Consider the following 17,709-nt stretch of genomic DNA (forward strand, 5'->3'; position numbering starts at 1 on the left):
GTATAATAGTCTGGGCTTGCATCCATGGTCTCTTAGTGTCTGCAGCACATCTGTCTGGCTTTCATGATTTCCATTGAGAAGTCAGGTGTAATTTTGATAGGTTTACCTTTATATGTTAGTTGACATTTTTCCTTTGCAACTCTTAATATTCTTTCTTTATTCTGTATGTTTTGTGTTTTCATTATTATATGGCAAGGAGGTTTTTCTGATCCAGTCTATTTGGTGTTCTGTAAGCTTCTTGTACCTTCATAAGAATATCCTTCTTTAGGTTGGGAAAGTTTTCTTCTATAATTTTGTTGAATATATTTTCTGGGCCTTTGAGCTGGAATTCTTCCAATACCAATTTTCTTAACAAATACCAGGTAAAAAGCAGGGTGTGTGTGAAGAGCAAAATAAAGTGTTCTTTGCTTCTTTGTAGGATAACAAAATATAAGTCTGGTGAGCTACATATTTCTCTTGACTACTTCTGACTTTTTTCCCTGACTTCTCAGGGAGGGTGCAGTGTTCCTTTCCACTCTCCAAGCTTCATCATGCCGCCCAAGGATGACAACAAGAAGAAAGATGATGGAAAGTCGGCCAAAAAGGACAAAGGCCCAGTAAATAAGTCTGGTGGCAAGGCCAAAAAGAAGAAATTGTCCAAAGGCAAAGTTCAGGGCAAATTCAACAATCCAGTCCTGTTTGACAAGGCTACACATGACAAACTCTGTAAGGAAGTTCCTAACTGCAAGCTTTTTACTCCAGCTGTGGTCCCTGAGAGACTGAAGGTTCAGGGTTCCTTGGCCAGGGCAGCCCTTCAGGAGTTGCTTAGTAAAGGGCTTATCAAGCTGGTGTCAAAGCACAGAGCCCAAGTAATTTCCACCAGAAACACAAAGAGCGGGGATGCCACAGCTGCTGGTGAAGATACATAAATAGGTTCAATTTATTTAGAATAATAAAACTTTTTTAAATAAACAAGAGAAAGAAAGAAAAGAAAGATTATGGACTTCTGGTACTGTAAGCCAGTCCTAGCGAAATGTTTTCCTTTATGAGAGTTGCTGAAGTCATGACGTCCCTTCAGAGCAATAGAACACAGGCTAGACACAGATCAGAGTGGACACTAAATGAGGAATGGACGACCACACCAAAGTGGACAGATTCCAAGGCCTGGAAACTATATAACTTGGGAAAAGCCAGGAGGGCACAGTAACTCAAGTTACTATCCATGGATAAAACCCAGCCTGGATTGTTGGCTAATGTCTGTAATTCTACAGAGGCTCCTAGGCAAGAGGATCAGCAATTCAAGTTAGGTCAGCCTGGGACCCTGTCAAAAACAGAAAAAAATAAAATAGAAAAGGCAGTGAGCCTTATTCTTTAAAGATGGATGAAAAGACTCGCCAGCAAGCCTGATGAAGCCGAGCTCCTGCAACTCTGAAAACTGTTCTCTGACCTTCATAGGTGCACCATGGCTCCCTCTCCCTGTCCCACTCCCTCTCTACCCCTCCCCTCACAGGCCTTGCTGGGATGAGAAGAATTCACAGAAACTTGGCCCAGAAGTTGACTTTTTAAAAACCATTTTATTGTAAGATGCTTTAATACTTTTGTTAGCATACATATATGAAAAAGGGAAAGTCTGTTTGCTGAAGTCCTTCTGCAGACGGTAAGGATGAATTTGAAGACGTTCATTCCTATTTGATGTAATATTTCCTCGGTGATGCTAGGAACATCTGTGAGGGTTGTGAGAGCATGCTGGCCCTAGTGTAAGATATTACACTATATTATACCGCTGGCCTGCTATTGTAGATAATGGAGGGGAGGAAGCAGAGAAGGGAGAGTGTTGTTGCCCATCCCAGAGCTTGAGAGAGCAGTTCCCTGTGTTTGTGCTCTGCAGCCCAGAGGAGAGCATTCTTCCTTCTTCTCCTGTGAAAAGGAAGAATCAGTTGTGAAGGACAGTGTGTCCTCTGCCCCTTTATTTTCCCTCAGGAACATCACATTTAGAGATAAGTTTCTAGTCTTTGATTGATTTGAATGTAGTACACCCTTGCTGGATGCAGGCTCTCTGCAGGGTTCATCAGGTTCCTGTGAGAAGATTTACTCTGGCCATAAACAGATTAGGCATTGACAAATTAGCCCCATGCATGTTCTGGGCTGTGGGGGTAATCAGAGCATTCTCTGCAGTGTTGTGTAGGCTCCACTAGAGGGCAGACATAGAGTTTTACAGGTTGCTCAAATTCACCTGGTATCGAATCAAGGCCATGAATATCTGACTCAGCCATTGGTATAACTCCAAAATAATATATTTGGAGTATTGAAAAAATATGCTGTTTTATTCTAGTCAGCACAGTGTATTTTCCAGTTCAACTTAGCTAGTAGTGTAAAGTTTGCCTGTTTTATTAAATTCTGGTCTGTTTCCTGCACTTTGGTGACTTGCTATCCATAATTTTCCTTTATTAAGAAAGGATTCCCACTCTACTCATCCCCAAAGAAACCAAAGACAGCAGCAGGGCTTTGTACACAGGTGTCCTCCTCCTCATCGCACCTCCCCCATCAAAAAAAATTGATTTTGCTGTTTTCTCTGCCAGGCCATATATAGACAGCCTGTGTCAGGCAAGGTAAGGCCTGAAGTACAAGGAGCTAAGGTTTTGCAAGATTTTCTAAATTCCTGAGCAGAATGTATGAGTGTGCACTTTCCAGTTGCCAAGTCAGCACATAAGTGTGCTGTAAATATGGAAAGTTTTTTGTTAAAAGCCTAAATGCCCTTGGCCCTGGGTGGGCTTGAAACACCAACCTCACGGTTAACAGCCGAACATGCTAACCTATTGCACCACAGAGACGATGTGCAAAATCCTGATGGTCGCCTTGGTGAGCCAGTCGTCACCTCGACGGCCACACCTGGGATACCCACAGTCTCAAGGCCCAGCATCTGGAGCAGGAGGCCTCAAAGCCAAGAGGCCTGGCGCTCCGAGTTCCCCGCTGCAGCTTCCCCAGCCCGCGTGAAGGTTTTGAACCTGGAGACTCCGGGACGCTGGGACCTCACCTTCACCAGGTGTCTGGGCCACCAGGGACTCCAAGCTTTTGGACACACATTCCCGGCGCCCATCAGGACTCCGCAAAGGAGCCCAAGTGCGCTTTATGGTCAGGTCCTTTGCAGACCCCTAGTATGGACATGCAATGGCTGGTCACCCCAGGTGTGTACTGGAGCCTCAGCGGGACACATGTGGGAAAGGCAGCAAGTGCGGTGCCAGTGCTCAGGGAGTCCAGACAGGAAGGAGATGGAAGAACTTGACCTGGAGTGGAGAGGGACAGACGGGGGCGACGTTGGCCTGGGGTGGGATTGGGGGCTATGCCTGCGGGGACCAGAGGAGGCAAAGCCCAGCGGAGCCCCAGGGCATATCCAAGAGTACTGTGGGTTTGAACTGAACTGATGTAATTTGATGCAGTTTATGTTAGGAAGATAATAAAATGACAAGGGGTGTTTTGGTTTGTTTTGAATGAATCAGAAGAATGACTTTCTAGCAGCGGCTTCTGTCTTTCAGCTAGGGGTGTGATGGTTCCGAGCCCAAGTCTGGTACATGTTAAGTGCAGGAACGAATTAAGAAAATTCTGGAGTCTCAAACCAAAATTTGAGACGTGGTTTCCTACAAGTGCTCCTGAACTTTAAGAAAAAACTCCAGACCTGAAGGGATGTTCTCACTAACCCAGGACATAATTTCCTAAAGATGCCAATTCTAAGGCTGACGTTTTGGTTTCCTTGACAAGGATGGGCAAAAATACAGACCTTTTTTTTTTTAAAGGAAGACAGAAAAAGAAACATATAAGAAAGAAAAAGAAAGGAACGAAGGGTACCAAATATGAGAAAATGGCATAAGCTGAGACCACAAAAGCAGTCGCAAATTAACAAAAACTATGCAGTCGAGTTTCTGAATTTGGGGAAATCACAGGGGCCAGACAACACAACACTAGTGCCATTTGGTCACCCTCACCTGAAAAAAAAAAAAAAAAAAAAAAAAAACCTAAGACGTGTTGAGGGTGTTCACTTAGCTGGGTGAGTGTGCATTACTTTCTGGCAGCCATGACTCAGCCCCACCGGCCCTGTGCTCTGAACACATGGTCACTTGGCTGCACATTCTCCAGGACGTCCCCTGACGTGCACCCTATTCCTGAGCCCCGCTGCCACCCAAGGATAAACGTTCCCTCCCATGCCACACTGGAAATTCCTGGCGTTTATGCAGAGGGTGTGGATGCTGCAGCCCCTTCATGACCCTCATTTGCATAGATGGCGCCCTCAACTGGCACCCAGGGGTGACACCACACCCATCCCATTCCTCCCTTTAGCTTGGTGGACGTTTTTCCTTGCAGAGAGCTGGATGGACTGTTGCAGTAGCAGAGACAAATCATCTTGAATTTTCTCTAACCCAAAAATATAGCCAACCGATGCTCACCTCCTTGGACTAACATTCTTGCCTCTGGTTTCCGTGTGTACCGGCAGACCCCTATCTTCTGCCAATAGGAAGTCAGAGAAGCCAGGCAGCTAGAGAGCCAGTTCTACAGCAGAGGTCTCCAGCTTCGCTCGGACCTGCCTACCTCATGTCTCCACCACTGCATTTTACAAGGCTCTTGATGTATGGATTTCTCTGTTCTCTTCTACAGAACACCATGAGACTGACACTACTTCGGGACATGGTATTGGGGTGACCCGAGTCTGTGTTCCTTGTCCAGGGGATCCACTCTGCCTTCTCTCGGCCTCCTGTATGCGTGTCGTGCACACATGTACAATCACCTGGATACCTGGTTGGTTCCCCCAGCTAACTTTTGACCTGCGTGTTTTAGGAAAAGACTCTTGGCAGGATACTGAGCAAACCCCCAGGAACTTTTCTGAATGATATATGTCCAGGGGGAAAAGCAAACTCTGCAGTATGTGGGGGCCTAAAATATTTTATTGTGCTACCTGGGGAAGTAAAACCAATGTCAATGTCTCCTGGATGAGGGATAGCAAAAAGGACTTAGTCTCTTTCACCCATACCACACCAAGAAAATCTAAAATCACAATCACTTTACTAAGGAGGGAAAAAGAGCTAACTGGTTAACAGACAATACTTGGGGTTTATGGTTGTTTGATCCAGAAAGGAAAGACATAGGGAATCTGTTCACCCTGCGAGTTGTAACGCCTCTCATGACCATAGTACTAGGGCCCAACCTGGTATTACCTGACCAGGGCTAGCTAGTCCCTGCTGAGGTAGCCCCCCTTGCCAGGGCCCTGTGCCCCACTCCTAGTCCTAAGAACCCTTCTGCAACTCCTGCTTCCCACTGCTGGCAAGCTCTAATACAGGCCAGCGACTGTTTAACCTGATAGTGGAAGCCTTTTCTTTGCTAACAACAAACTCTCCCAAGTCCCAGGACGACAGGACCTGGTGCCCTCTATTGATCTATGATGGGCCTACAACGCTGGTTTTAATTTCTGTGTACAGATCCAATTAGTCCTCAGAAATTTACTAATAACTCAAGATTGAGATATTTGACCAAATAAGAGGAGGGAATGTAAGACTTTCAGACAATTCTGAAGCCATTTCTGACAATTCTAAACCCTTTCAGCCTCCCTGTCATAGTGCTTCCCCTCCTCCCCTGGGAACAAAGGACCTAACATCTACACATGCATGTACTCAGTTCCTGCACAATTACCATATATGTAGGTTTTGATTCAGTCCCCTGGGAAATGTTGTCAAAATGACCTCTTCCCTCATCTGCTCTGGCAACAGCTCTCCAGCCAATTATTGGTAATAGCACTTTTGAATAAGCCAATCAAAACCCCCCTTGATTCTGTGGTCTTCTCCTTTAAAAGTAGCCTGTAGAAGCTATTCAAGGTCTCTTGGTTTCCCGGATGCTGAGGGACCCTGTCACGAGAGAATTAATACAATCGTCATGCTTTTGCATCAGCTATGGTGTGAGAGGTGGTCTCTGGGGGTGACTCCTCCTCGGAGTTTGGATGCTAGAGTCCAACAGTTCCCCACAGTAACAGAACATACCAAGGACTCTCTCTGTATGAACAAAGGAGATTCATTAGAATGATTTAGGGCTGCAGTCCTGATAATCCCACAAAGGCTACATGTGAAGGGAGAGTCCAAGAATCCAGTACTTACTCAGTCCAGGAGGTTAGACGTGCCGACTGGTCCTTGGTCTATGCTGCAATTATAAAGAAGAATGCTCTAATGCCAGTGAAGGAATGGTCTTGCTGCAAGGCGAGGCCAAGCAGGCAATGAGCAACAGCTTCCTTCATGATTTTTTTACAGGCTCCCAGGAGGCAGAGGGCATGGCCCAGCTAGAGGTGTGTCCTTCAGACTCTAGATATGGATTAAAGTGTGTTTCTTCAGGCCTTGAGATAAATGTTTGTGTTTTTCTGCCTTCAAAGTGTGTCTGTGAAGTGCTGTACCTGGTTCAACTTAAGCAAAAACATTTCTCACAGTAGTGCCCTCTGTTTTAGGATTTTAGTTAATTCCAGGTGTAGTCAAGTCAGGAACCAGGAATAACAATCTCAAGAGAATTTGCTTACTGGGGTGAGTCTTCCATAAATCAGGGAATGGTGTTCATTTCTACACAGCTGTTATTACTCTTCTCATGTTGTTATAAGAATTCCTCCCATATACACGATCTGGGAAGAGATGCTTTTCTTACCCTGTCAGTGTTCACAGCATGAAGGTCAGGGTGGAAGAATTCATATAAGGAGGCAGGAGTAGAGCCAGGCAGAATTCTCTGAAAGTGGCTGTCTTCCTTCCTGCTTTTTATTCCATTCAGACTCACAGTCCCTGGGATGGCTCCACTAAATTTATTGGTGGTCTTTCTGGTCCTCCTCAGTTAATCCTCCTTATATTCTCTTCCTGATCCACTTAAGGGTGTGCTATGAGAAAATTCTAATTACCTCTCATTTCCATCAATCAGACTGCAGAGATTAAATGTCTCATTACCTCATACTTTTCCTCCTCAGTGCTGAGTTCTGTTCTTTAACTTTGAACTCCCATGCTTACCCTGCTGGACCTTAAATGGGAGAGAGTATTCTGGCTTCTAAAGGGTGCAGAATATTTTCAACAATTCCTAAAGAAGGGACTTTGAGATGCTTCCCCTTCCCCTTAGATTGTGATCTGTAAAATGCTCCCCACATCTATCATCTTTCTCTAGCTTGTCATGTCTGTAGGGACACACAAAGCCTAGAGGACAGGAAAATAACTTCAGTGATTCAGTCCTGTCAACAATTCCCAGCCTAGCTCTCCTGAAAGTCTGGCTCCAATGCTACTCATCCCTCAAGACAGGATAAATCAATCAATTGGTTTTGAATTTTTAGTTCCTCAATTAGGAGTCTAATGCAGGTGGTTAACTGTGAGGAGGGTGATTTTAAAATGGGGAGGCTTGTGTTAAGGCTCTGCGCAGTCTAAGGCATAAAGTGTAGATGACCTCCTTCTCTGTTTTGATATCATGGCCAGTTCTAGGAATGAGAAAGGGGAGTATTTTTGTTTTAATTAAGATAGAGACCTGTTGATGCACTGCACAGCCTAACATCTGGCCAATGTCTGGGAGTGGACATGCATACAGGACCAGGTATTTTGAAGATTGCTGATGACTAAGCAATGAGCCCCCCACCCTGTTCATGAGGCTTAAAATCTGGCCTCAGAATGCCTCTAGCTGCTACTGTTTCAACCCAGGAGAGACAAGCAGTCAGATGAAGCCTATGCCCCTGATGATGACTGGGATGCATTTGTCCACGTTTTTCTGGCCCTGTATACAGAACCACTAGTGGTAAATTCCCAGGTAGAGGCCCTCTCGTGGGCGCTTCCCATTCTACTCTGTTGTTCCAGCTTCCCACTCTACTCCTTTGTTTCAATTAAGCTTCCTTGCACAATAAATCTTGCTTTTCATTAACTAATTTCATGGCTCGTGAAAGTTCTTTCTCATGGATTGAATCAAAAATAAAAGTCTGTGCACAGCAAAGTGGCTAAAATATTTGCCCTTGCAGTAAGTAATAGCATCAGTGACTCCTCTCTATGTACGTTTAGGGTCGGGGGCAGGTATCACTTCCCTTCAGTGTGTCATTTGAACAAAGAGAGGCAATCAATGCAGGACCCTCCTTTGTAAAACAAATGCTTTACATTGCCAGCCCAGGGCTCCAAGGATCCTGCTCCTGGAGAGGAGAGCAGCTTTTCATGGGTACACTGAGACCTCCCTGGGCTCAAGTACAGGATCTGTTCATATACAGTCTCATTCTAGAAATTGGGCAGGTGGAGCTTTAATTTCAGGTAGGTGGTTCTCTGGTGGACGTAACATAGCCAAAAGATTCAGGTCCCCAACAGGAGGAGGCAGGAGTCTTAATCAACCAGGTTGTCCACATCCCAGAGAAAGCCTTGGCCATTTCAGCAAAACAAACTGACTGAGACAAGTAGAAAGGCATAAAAACGGACACAAGTGCAAACACACATGCAAACACAGTGAGAGACCGAGCACAAGAGAGTGAGAGAGAGAATGGGATACTGCTTGAACATAGATTTAAACCAACAGAAAGACTTTATTAGCTAGCTGCCAACTACATGGGTTGTTCAGAATGCCAATACAGTAACTATACAGTAACTAGCCTTCTCAGGATGAGCTTTTAAGCACAAAAAAACAAATTCTGGATTGACACACTTCAGTGAAGGAGAAGAGGTAGCCAGACATGGCAATACTGCATTGTTAGTATATTTGAGCAAGGATTATACATTTAGACATATTCCCAAAATTATGTGCTTTGGTTTCATTTAGTCTTTGTTTTTTGTTATGACAGGTCTGTTCCTTTTTTTTCCACAGTTGCTTGAATTTTTTCACCTTGAAAGGTAATTTCATAAAGGATATGGTTTTCCTTATGTGTGGTATTCTGCTAATGTCTGGGTCTTGCTACACAGGTTGGACTGTGCACAATTGTTGTGAGAGGAGGGGGCTGCTTGTCATTCCGTCTGGCTAGCTTAACCTCTGAAATAATCACACAGAAATTGCATTAATTAAATCGCCGCCTAGCCCATTAGCTCTAGCCTCTTATTGGCTAACTCTCACATCTTGCTTAACCCATTTCTACCAATCGGTGTATCACCACTTGATGGTGGCTTACCGGCAAGCTTCTACCTACATCCGTCTCAGGCAGGAGATTCATGGCATCTTCCTGTCTCTCCTTCTTCCCAGCATACAGTTCTGTCTATTCAATCTATCTAAGTTCTGCCCTATCAAAAGGCCTAGGCAGTTTCTTTATTCAACCAATGAAAGCAACACAAATACAGAAGAACCTCCTGCACCACACCATGAGCCTATGGTGCCCTCAGAGGCCAGAAGAGGCTGGATATCTTGATAACTGGAGTTACCAGTGTTGCCAGCTGCCCTGTGAATGCAGTGAATTGGGTGCCAGTCTTCTGGAAAGGCATCCAGTACTTTTTACTTCTGACCATTTCTCCATCCTATTAGATGGATAGTACTTTCTTAAAGAAACAGATGTGAAAGACTAGTTCATTTTCCAAAGCTTTGGCAGTCTCAAATATTTTAGCAGGAATTCAAGAGGTAATCATTATGGGTTTTATGCACTTTTTTTGACAATTTGTCACTCTGCAAATCTAGCTTTGCTAGAAGATGCTCTATGGACCAAGTTAGCTTCAGACTCACAGAGTTGAGTCAGCATCTGCCTTCAGACTACTCTGATCAAAGCCATAGACTACTGCATCATACCTGGTTCATGAATTTCTATTTAATTACCTTAACCACACTCTTAATCTTACAAATCATATTGACAGATTGTCTTTATCATTAATTTAAAAAACAGCAAGCCTTTATTAATATTAGTAGTAGCACTATAATATATCAGCATCATCATTGTTATTATTAATTTGTGATAGGATCTCACTAGGTTGTTTTGGCTATCCAGGAATTCTTGATGTATACCAGATTGTTTCCCTAGTCCTACACTCTGGGGGTTCTGAGATTGGAGACCTGACCTCCATGCCCTGATACAACAAAGCATGAGTAACATCCACCTCAGAATCACAGTGACATGTGCTTCGTGTCCTTTTGGACCCAGTTCTCTGTGGGACAGCTGGAGAACACTAAAGAAAGGAAGACATGAGGGAAGACTGAGAAATGGTGAGCATGAAAATGTAGCTCAGTAGTAGGTAACATGCCTAGCATGTTGGAAGTCCCTGATTCTATGTCCTGCAGGACACACAGATGCAGCTGCCCACAGATGACTGCATGCGTATGGGCGACACCACAGGGAGAAGGATGCTGTCTGGAGATCAAGCAGAGGATGTCAGAGGCCCAGTGAATAGTTGGATTTATTCATTCATTAGAATATATTTATGGATCAAAAGTCAGGATTGTTGGTGCTTCTCACCTGGGAGGATGAGGTGAAAGGTATGTAGGTTCAAGGCTAGCCAGGTTGTGCAGCAAGGTCTTACAACAAAAACTAACCAATAAGGAAATACATATACATATAGGAGACACAGAGACCATGAGGAAGATCTTTCTCCATTTTGTGCAGATGTTAAGAAAAAAATCAAGCAAAATTCCAGCGTGGAGATAAATGTCTTGAAGTTTCCCTGTTTTCTTCCATCTCTTCCTGCTGTGGTGCAAATTCAGGGTACAGCCCAGTCCAGAGGACTCCTGATTCCATCCCCTCAGGCTCTGAAGTGCTAAGGTCCATAGGGAGTTCCAAATAATCCATTCATTTAAAAATATTTTCAATATCTCTTCTTCATGTCCTTGCCAACCATCTTATTATTGCCTCTTGCATGATTTAAGAAGTGAAGTATTTAATCCCAGTTCTCAGAGGACAGAGGTAGGCATATCTCTATGTTTATAAGTCAGACTGGTCTATAGTGTGAGTTCCAAGCCTGTGTAAAAACACTTCTTTTCAGAAACAAAGAGTGTGAACCCAGATCAAGCTTAACGTTGTTTTCTATTTTATGTCTGGTGTTTAACCCTACAAATATAGATATTCTTGAGACTGGCTTAGGAGGGTTGCTTATATACTGGAAGGTCATTGTAAACAATAGTCCAATGTACCATCTAGGAATATATCATAACAGCTATTTTTCTCTATATATAATAAATGTGCTCTTCTAATGGCCCTCCTTGACTTGGGCCTGCATTGGAATACTTAAGCAGCAGAAATGCGGGAAGTTTGATTGGTGTGTCCATGCATACCAAATGACGTCTTGTCCCCTAAACTAAAACAAATGCAATAATGGCCCAGATCCAAGGTCACTCCCTTAAATATTACCCCTTGCACAAAGGACAGATTCTGAGGATGGAAACAGTAGTGTCTGCCTATAAATTATATTCAGGAGCCACAGGCAATCTGCAGTGGCAGCCTGGAATACACAGGGATTTAAAGCGAGGCCTGGGAAACTATTTCATTTGAGTTAACCTTCTTAAATTGCTTAATCTCTAAAAGTCAAACAATAAAAATTAAGTGAAAGAGAAAACAAAGCATCATATGAGCATAATTTTTAAAATAACAGTTGAGCAGAGACATTGTCATTAATGATAATATGTATGTAATGAATTAGACATAGTTGTTAATAAAAGGAAGTGGCCTGATCTTAATTGTATCCCCCACCCTCATTATCCAGATTAAAGGTGCATGTCTTCATTCTTCAAATTCCTCATTTGAAGTGGCTCTACCTACTACTGCAACTTAAGCAATGAGTTTTCACAGTTGTGCTCTCCATTTTGGGGTTAATTAATTCCAGATATAGTCAAGTTGACAACCAAGAATAGCCATCACAAGTGTGTTTTTCTTTCTTGCCCTTGATTCCACTGAGACCCACAGTCTCAGGATGACTCCAGCAAACATTAATGGTGGTCTTTCCCCTGCCCTTTAGATTATCCTACCTGGACACAGTCTTCTAGATCCATCTAAATGTGTGGTTGATGAATATCCTAAATCCTTTCCAAGTCTATCAACTTGATTGACCACATTCACTTTCTCAATAGCTCACATACTACATCCTCCACTGGTGGGTTCTGTCCATTAATCCTTGGAACTGGCAGGCTTATTTTGCTGGTCCTTCAGAGTGAGATTATTCTCATTTCCATGGGATGCAGAATACACTCAACAGAACCAGAGTGGGAGGAGTTGGGGATAGATCCCCCTCTGTAGTGTGATGAGCAATATTCTACCTACATGTCATCTCTCTCTAGTTAGTCGTGTTTTAGAGAGACACAGAAATATGTACATTGATTCAATCAGCTCAGCCAATCCCAGTCTGATGTTTCTGTAAATCTGAGTCCAAAACTACTTATCTGCCAATATAGGATAACTCAGTCATTTGGTTTTCATCCCTTGGTTTTTTATTCCTCCGGTAGATTTTGTGCAGATGGCTAGCTAGTAGCATGGGTGACTATTTGCCAGGTGTGTTCAGGGTCAGGGTAGTAGGTACCCCCACCTCTCATCAATCATTTGAAGGGTTTGTAGGTGATCCCTTCAACACCCCTTGTTTCCATGAAAGGTACTTTAAACTGTGAGTTCTGTGCTCTAATGGGCATGCTCCTAGAAGGGAGGGGTGACTTCTCACAGAGGAACTGAGGACCCCTAGGAAGCTGGCTTAGGCTTTATGCATGAAGTTTCACATTAATGGACAGGCACAGAGGGAGCTTTTCTTTTTTTCCCATTGCTGGGGACGTCACAGGGTAACCTGTCACACCCAAAAGTGATTCACACAAATATTTAACCAGGAGGGAGATGTCCTCTTACCTGAGAAAGCCACTGTTCATTAACAGAAAACAAAAGTGGCGATATCGCTCATTTTCAGTGGTCTTGATTCCCCAGTGAGAAGTCACAGAATAATAAGAATGCATAATAAAGCAGGTTCCATCCTTCAGCTGCCTCCAGAAACACACACCTTAACAAGATGGGTAGTGGTTGCTTCACAGTAAAGCCTTGGAAATAGACATTCCGGCAAAATGACCAGGAAGTAAGCTGGTGTACTTGCTTTTATAGCTAACAAAATAGACTTCAACTATAACCTAATCAGAAGAAGTAATACTCATCCAATACTCATCAAAGCAAAAGGGATCAAATATAAATAAAATAGGAAACAATAGGTTTCTATTACTAAAAGGAAACCAAGATGAGACATGTATTTTAAATAGACAGAAAAACCCTAGCAAAATAGCATAATCACTAACAGTCTTCCCACCAAAAGGGCCCAGGACCAGAAACTTTTGGCATATTGACCTACATGCTATTCAAAGAAAAGTTAAAGTACTTCCTTCTCCAATTATTCCAGAAAGTAGAAAAAAGGGATTATTACTAAATTTATTTTTTCCTTTTTATTAAAAATTTCTACCTCCTCCCACCCACCCATTTCCTTCCCCTTTCCCCCAAATTTATTTTATGAGTCCAAAATTACAATGATATCTAAATCACAGACAAAAATATTATGAACACTGATGCAAAAATACTCGTTATATAATTACAATCTGAATACCATAATATTCTATGATTTTTACCATGATGAACTATGCTTTGTCCCAGATATGTAGGGATGGTTCAATGTACAAAATTCAAAAAATCTACTGACCATATATGGATGGTTGCCTTTATGCTCCTTCAGTAGAAATATACAATATGTCTTGGCTCTTTACTTAGAGTTGTGCAATGTGTTTTCATTCCTGGTGCATCTACATTTTTTGTCAACTGCCTGGAGAAGGCTGTTGCAGTCTGCCATCATCTTTAATCTTTGGACAATGCAGCGCCAAGATACCCTAGAGGATTTCCTGCCCAACAACCATAATCTTTCTTGCCTTTATTGTGGAGACTCAGTCCAAATTTGTGATGGTTATCTTGATCAATCATCCTCCAAACACTGTTATTTCCTTCTCAGCCTGTTGTTTTAAGGACATCAGAAGCTCAAAATGGCTTGGGAGAAGTCTGAGCTTCCATTCAGTGGAATATTTGTTGTGTCTACAGACAGGGGCATGGCCCCACACAACCAATCACACTGGAACAAAAACTTCCAGACCTAAAAAACCTAAGATTATGGGAATGGGAAGCAAAGTTTTTCCCCAGGATTCGCTAGGGGTGATAGTGAGAGGAGCTATTCCCTTTTCTACCTCTTAATGCCTGGACCAATGGACATGGGCTAAGGAGAAAGCTGCCTCCTGCACAATCCTGACCCAGCACTAGAGGCTGATGTTACTTCTTTAATCTTTCCTTGTGTCTTGAGATGGCCAGTCCATCTTTCTCTCCTGACAGCTGCATCAGGAAGTTGGTGAACATGGGAATATCAACTGAACACATCATAATGAGATGCAATAAGCATAGGCACAACCTCTCATATCAAGGCTGGGGGAGTCAACCCAGAAGGAAGAAAAGGTTCCCAAGATCAGACGAACAGGTCAGAGACTCCCCACAGTCCTACTGTTTAGGAGTCCCACAAGAACCCCCGAAATAAACAACCACAGTATGCATACAGAGGACATAGTGCAGACCCATGCAGACTGTGTGACTGCCTCTTCAGTCCCTGTGAGTCCCAATGATCCCCGTTTATCTGATTCTGTGAACCCTTTACTCCCATCAGCTGCTGGAGAAAGCCTAACTGATGACAGCTGGGCGAGGCACCAGTCTCTGAGTACAGCAATTTCATTAGGTATCTTTTAATTAACATTTGTGTGTGTGACTGTGAGGACCCTGCACAAACTTCTGCAGCTGAGCAGGACTGGGCTTCTTCTAACAGAAACACCACTGGAATCCACAAAGTCATTCTACAATTTTTATTCCTTTTATATTCTATTGCATTTGGGGTAAATTTTGTTTACGTGACTGAACCAGGGTCCTCTGCAAGAGGAACAATTGCTTTTGCCCACTGAGTCATCTCTCCAGTTCCCACAAACTGAGTTTGGGGGAAGAATGTCTTCATTCTGTTCCCCTTCTCTTGTAAGAAAACATTCCCATTTGTTTTCTCCTTTGCTCTGAGCCCTTGATCATATGCTCTGCACAGTCCTATCCAGACAGGTTTCTCCAAAAAACCCTTTTGGGATGTGCTGGGGGCATTAGCTAAACTGAATCCCAGTTTCCAAATCACTGGACCAAAATCAAACCAGTACAGCAACAGAGGAGAGGTTGCATAGAGTCCATCAGAGTTCATCGCTGTTCCTCCCCCAGCTGCCATTCTGTATCACCAAAAATAAAAACCTAGAGATAGATATTGAGGTTCAAACTGACAACCAGAAAAGCAAAGCAGCCAACCCACTAGAGACATCTTTCCTCTGTTAAGTCTGGGTGACTGTAGAAGAAGCAGATTATTAAACCTCTCTCACCCCATTTTATATTACCTCTAGTGCTGGGATTCCGCAGGCTAGGATTGAAGGTGTGAGCCACCACCACCTGGATTTGTTACTGCATTGATTTTGTTTAGATTAAGGTGCCTTTAAACTCACAGAGATCCATGTTACTCTGTCTAACAAATCCTGTGATTAAAGGTGTCACCATTGCCTGATCTCCAGTGGCTTTAGCTTTACTTGTGGTCTTCAGGCAAGATTTATTTATCAAAATACAAATAATACACCACTACAATATTCAAGTCATGAATGAATGTATTAAAGCACTACTAACTGTGTTGTCTTTCCCCCAGAGTTGTTGTAAATGCTCTATGTACCTCATAGTCTACCCAGGAGTAACTGGTATCAACATAGGCCACTGCTTCTGGGATACACATGTAGGGTACCGGTGACAGGTTCTTGGTCTTGCTTCAGACGTTTGAGAGGAGGCTCCAGTAGATTGCATTGAGCAGAAGCCAGGGAGCTGCATGCTTCAGCCACCAAGTGAGGGTATGAATCCACCATTGTCTTCCAGGCTCTGGTCTGAGAGACCTCAGAACCATGAGCTGTAATAAAATTCAGCACCTGTGTTTTCAGCTGCCCTGTCCTGTGGAGGTCAGCCAGGAAGAGAGTGTGGGCAGCAGTCTCCACAGAGAGGTCCCAGAAGAGGGCACTCTCGCACATGACCTTCAAATGCTCCAGGCCATACTTGTCAGCAGCTGCCAGCACAGCATCTGCCATGCTGTGGAGGACTGGTTCCTTCCCGGTGTAAATATAGCTCATCATTGCCTTGAAGACTTCAGGTTCCAGGTCATGAATCTCAGTATGATTCTTTCTGTTCTCCTCCGTGTCATATTCAAACATGTCTCTGAAAACCGGACAGCAAGCAGCTAAGATGGCCTTGTGAGCCTGGAATTCCTGGCCAGCTAACACCAGGCGGCAGTCTGTGAAGCTGGAATTCTTCCACAGCTGTCCTAGATCATCTCCTAATGGATCTTTGGGAACCTGGATTCTCTGCTCCTTGCTGTCGTCAGGGATACTATAGGAGTACATGACCAGCATCCCCAAGCTAAGGAGGGTGAACTGGTCTTCAGGGAGAAGCCCACGAGAATGGCCCAAAAGAAAATCTTGATGGATGAACATTTTGAAACCCTTTTGGTAGCCTGGCAGGAACCTAAATGTTTTAGAGCTAGTCATAGGTTCGTTTTTTTCTCCTTTGGCATTTATGATCCAAAACTTGAACTGTGCTGTAATGGGATTCTGGAGAGCTGAGCAACTCTAGGTTATGTGACAGGTAATCTGAGCTTTCTTCATCGATGCCCTTAGGGTGAACTCTCAAACACCATTAGGCATCATCTCCTATTGAGAAAGTTGGGCTTCTAATACTGTCCCTCATTTCCTCCAGAATAAAACAGAAGTTGTGGATGCAGGAGAAATTCTGGATGTTGAACAGTTTATAGCCCCAGATCTTGTCTATTGCGTCCTGAGACATTTCTCTTGGAGGTAGTTTGAAGGTTAAACGGGATCCAAAATGAAATACTAGGATTTGTCTTCTCTTGCTCTGTAGGATAAAACAACAGACATGATGTATATTTTTAGCTTCTGTTTCTCCTCTGTTCCCTTTTCTATGAGGCTAGAAACTTGAGTCTCTGAAATTATCCATATTTCAATTCTAGTTTCAGTGTGTGTAGACTAGGCTACAAGGGACTGTGTTATCACTTCATTTTTTTTTCTAGATTGAATCTTAGGTCAATGGATTTCCATCTTTGAGAATCGTACACAACTTTTGATAATTTGCAACATTTTATATACTCATCCAAAATTTTGCACACTGGTTCTCTAGAGTAACAGAACATACCCAAGGACTCTCTCTTTATGAACAAAGAAGATTCATTAGAATGACTTAGGGCTGCAGTCCTGCTAATCCTACAAAGGCTACCTGTGAAGGGAGAGTCCAAGAATCCAGTACTTACTCAGTCCAGGAGGTTAGACGTGCCGACTGGTCCTTGGTCTATGCTGCAATTATAAAGAAGAATGCTCTAATGCCAGTGAAGGAATAGTCTTGCTGCAAGGGGAGGCCAATCTTTCAATAAGCAACAGCTTCCTCCAAGTTTTTATAGGCTCCCAGGAGTCAGAAGGCATGGCCCAGCTAGAGGTGTTTCCTTCAGGCTCTAAATATGGATTAAAGGTGTGTTTCTTCAGGCCTTGAGATAAATGTTTGTGTTTTTCTGCCTCTGAAGTGTGTCTGTGAAGTGCTGTACCTACTTCAACTTAAGCAAAAACATTTCTCACAGTAGTGCCCTCTGTTTTAGGATTTTAGTTAATTGCAGGTGTAGTCAAGTAGGGAACCAAGAACAACAATCTCAAGAGAATTTGCTTACTAAGATCAATCTTCCATAAATAAGGGAAAGT

General features: G+C 43.3%; 2 protein-coding genes across 2 annotated transcripts; one reads left to right on the top strand and one right to left on the bottom strand.

Annotated features, from left to right (window-relative positions):
- The first annotated feature begins 530 nt into the window (after positions 1–530).
- On the top strand, positions 531–908 carry LOC119800623 (40S ribosomal protein S25-like). The gene has a single exon (XM_038310773.1). It carries the CDS (start codon positions 531–533, stop codon positions 906–908), a length of 378 nt encoding a protein of 125 aa, XP_038166701.1.
- A 13,265-nt stretch (positions 909–14,173) lies between these two features.
- Positions 14,174–16,789, bottom strand: LOC119801216 (speckle-type POZ protein-like). Its single transcript, XM_038311704.2, is given in 3 exon segments — positions 14,174–14,268; positions 15,705–16,552; positions 16,554–16,789. Coding segments are annotated over 3 exon segments (1,179 nt in total).
- Positions 16,790–17,709: the final 920 nt, after the last annotated feature.

This window comes from Arvicola amphibius, chromosome 14 (assembly GCF_903992535.2).
Source record: "Arvicola amphibius chromosome 14, mArvAmp1.2, whole genome shotgun sequence".
NCBI lineage: Eukaryota > Metazoa > Chordata > Mammalia > Rodentia > Cricetidae > Arvicola > Arvicola amphibius.

Excerpts from the sequence above, each read along its gene's own strand:
- LOC119800623 (XM_038310773.1), top strand. The coding sequence starts at position 531 with ATGCCGCCCAAGGATGACAACAAGAAGAAAGATGATGGAAAGTCGGCC.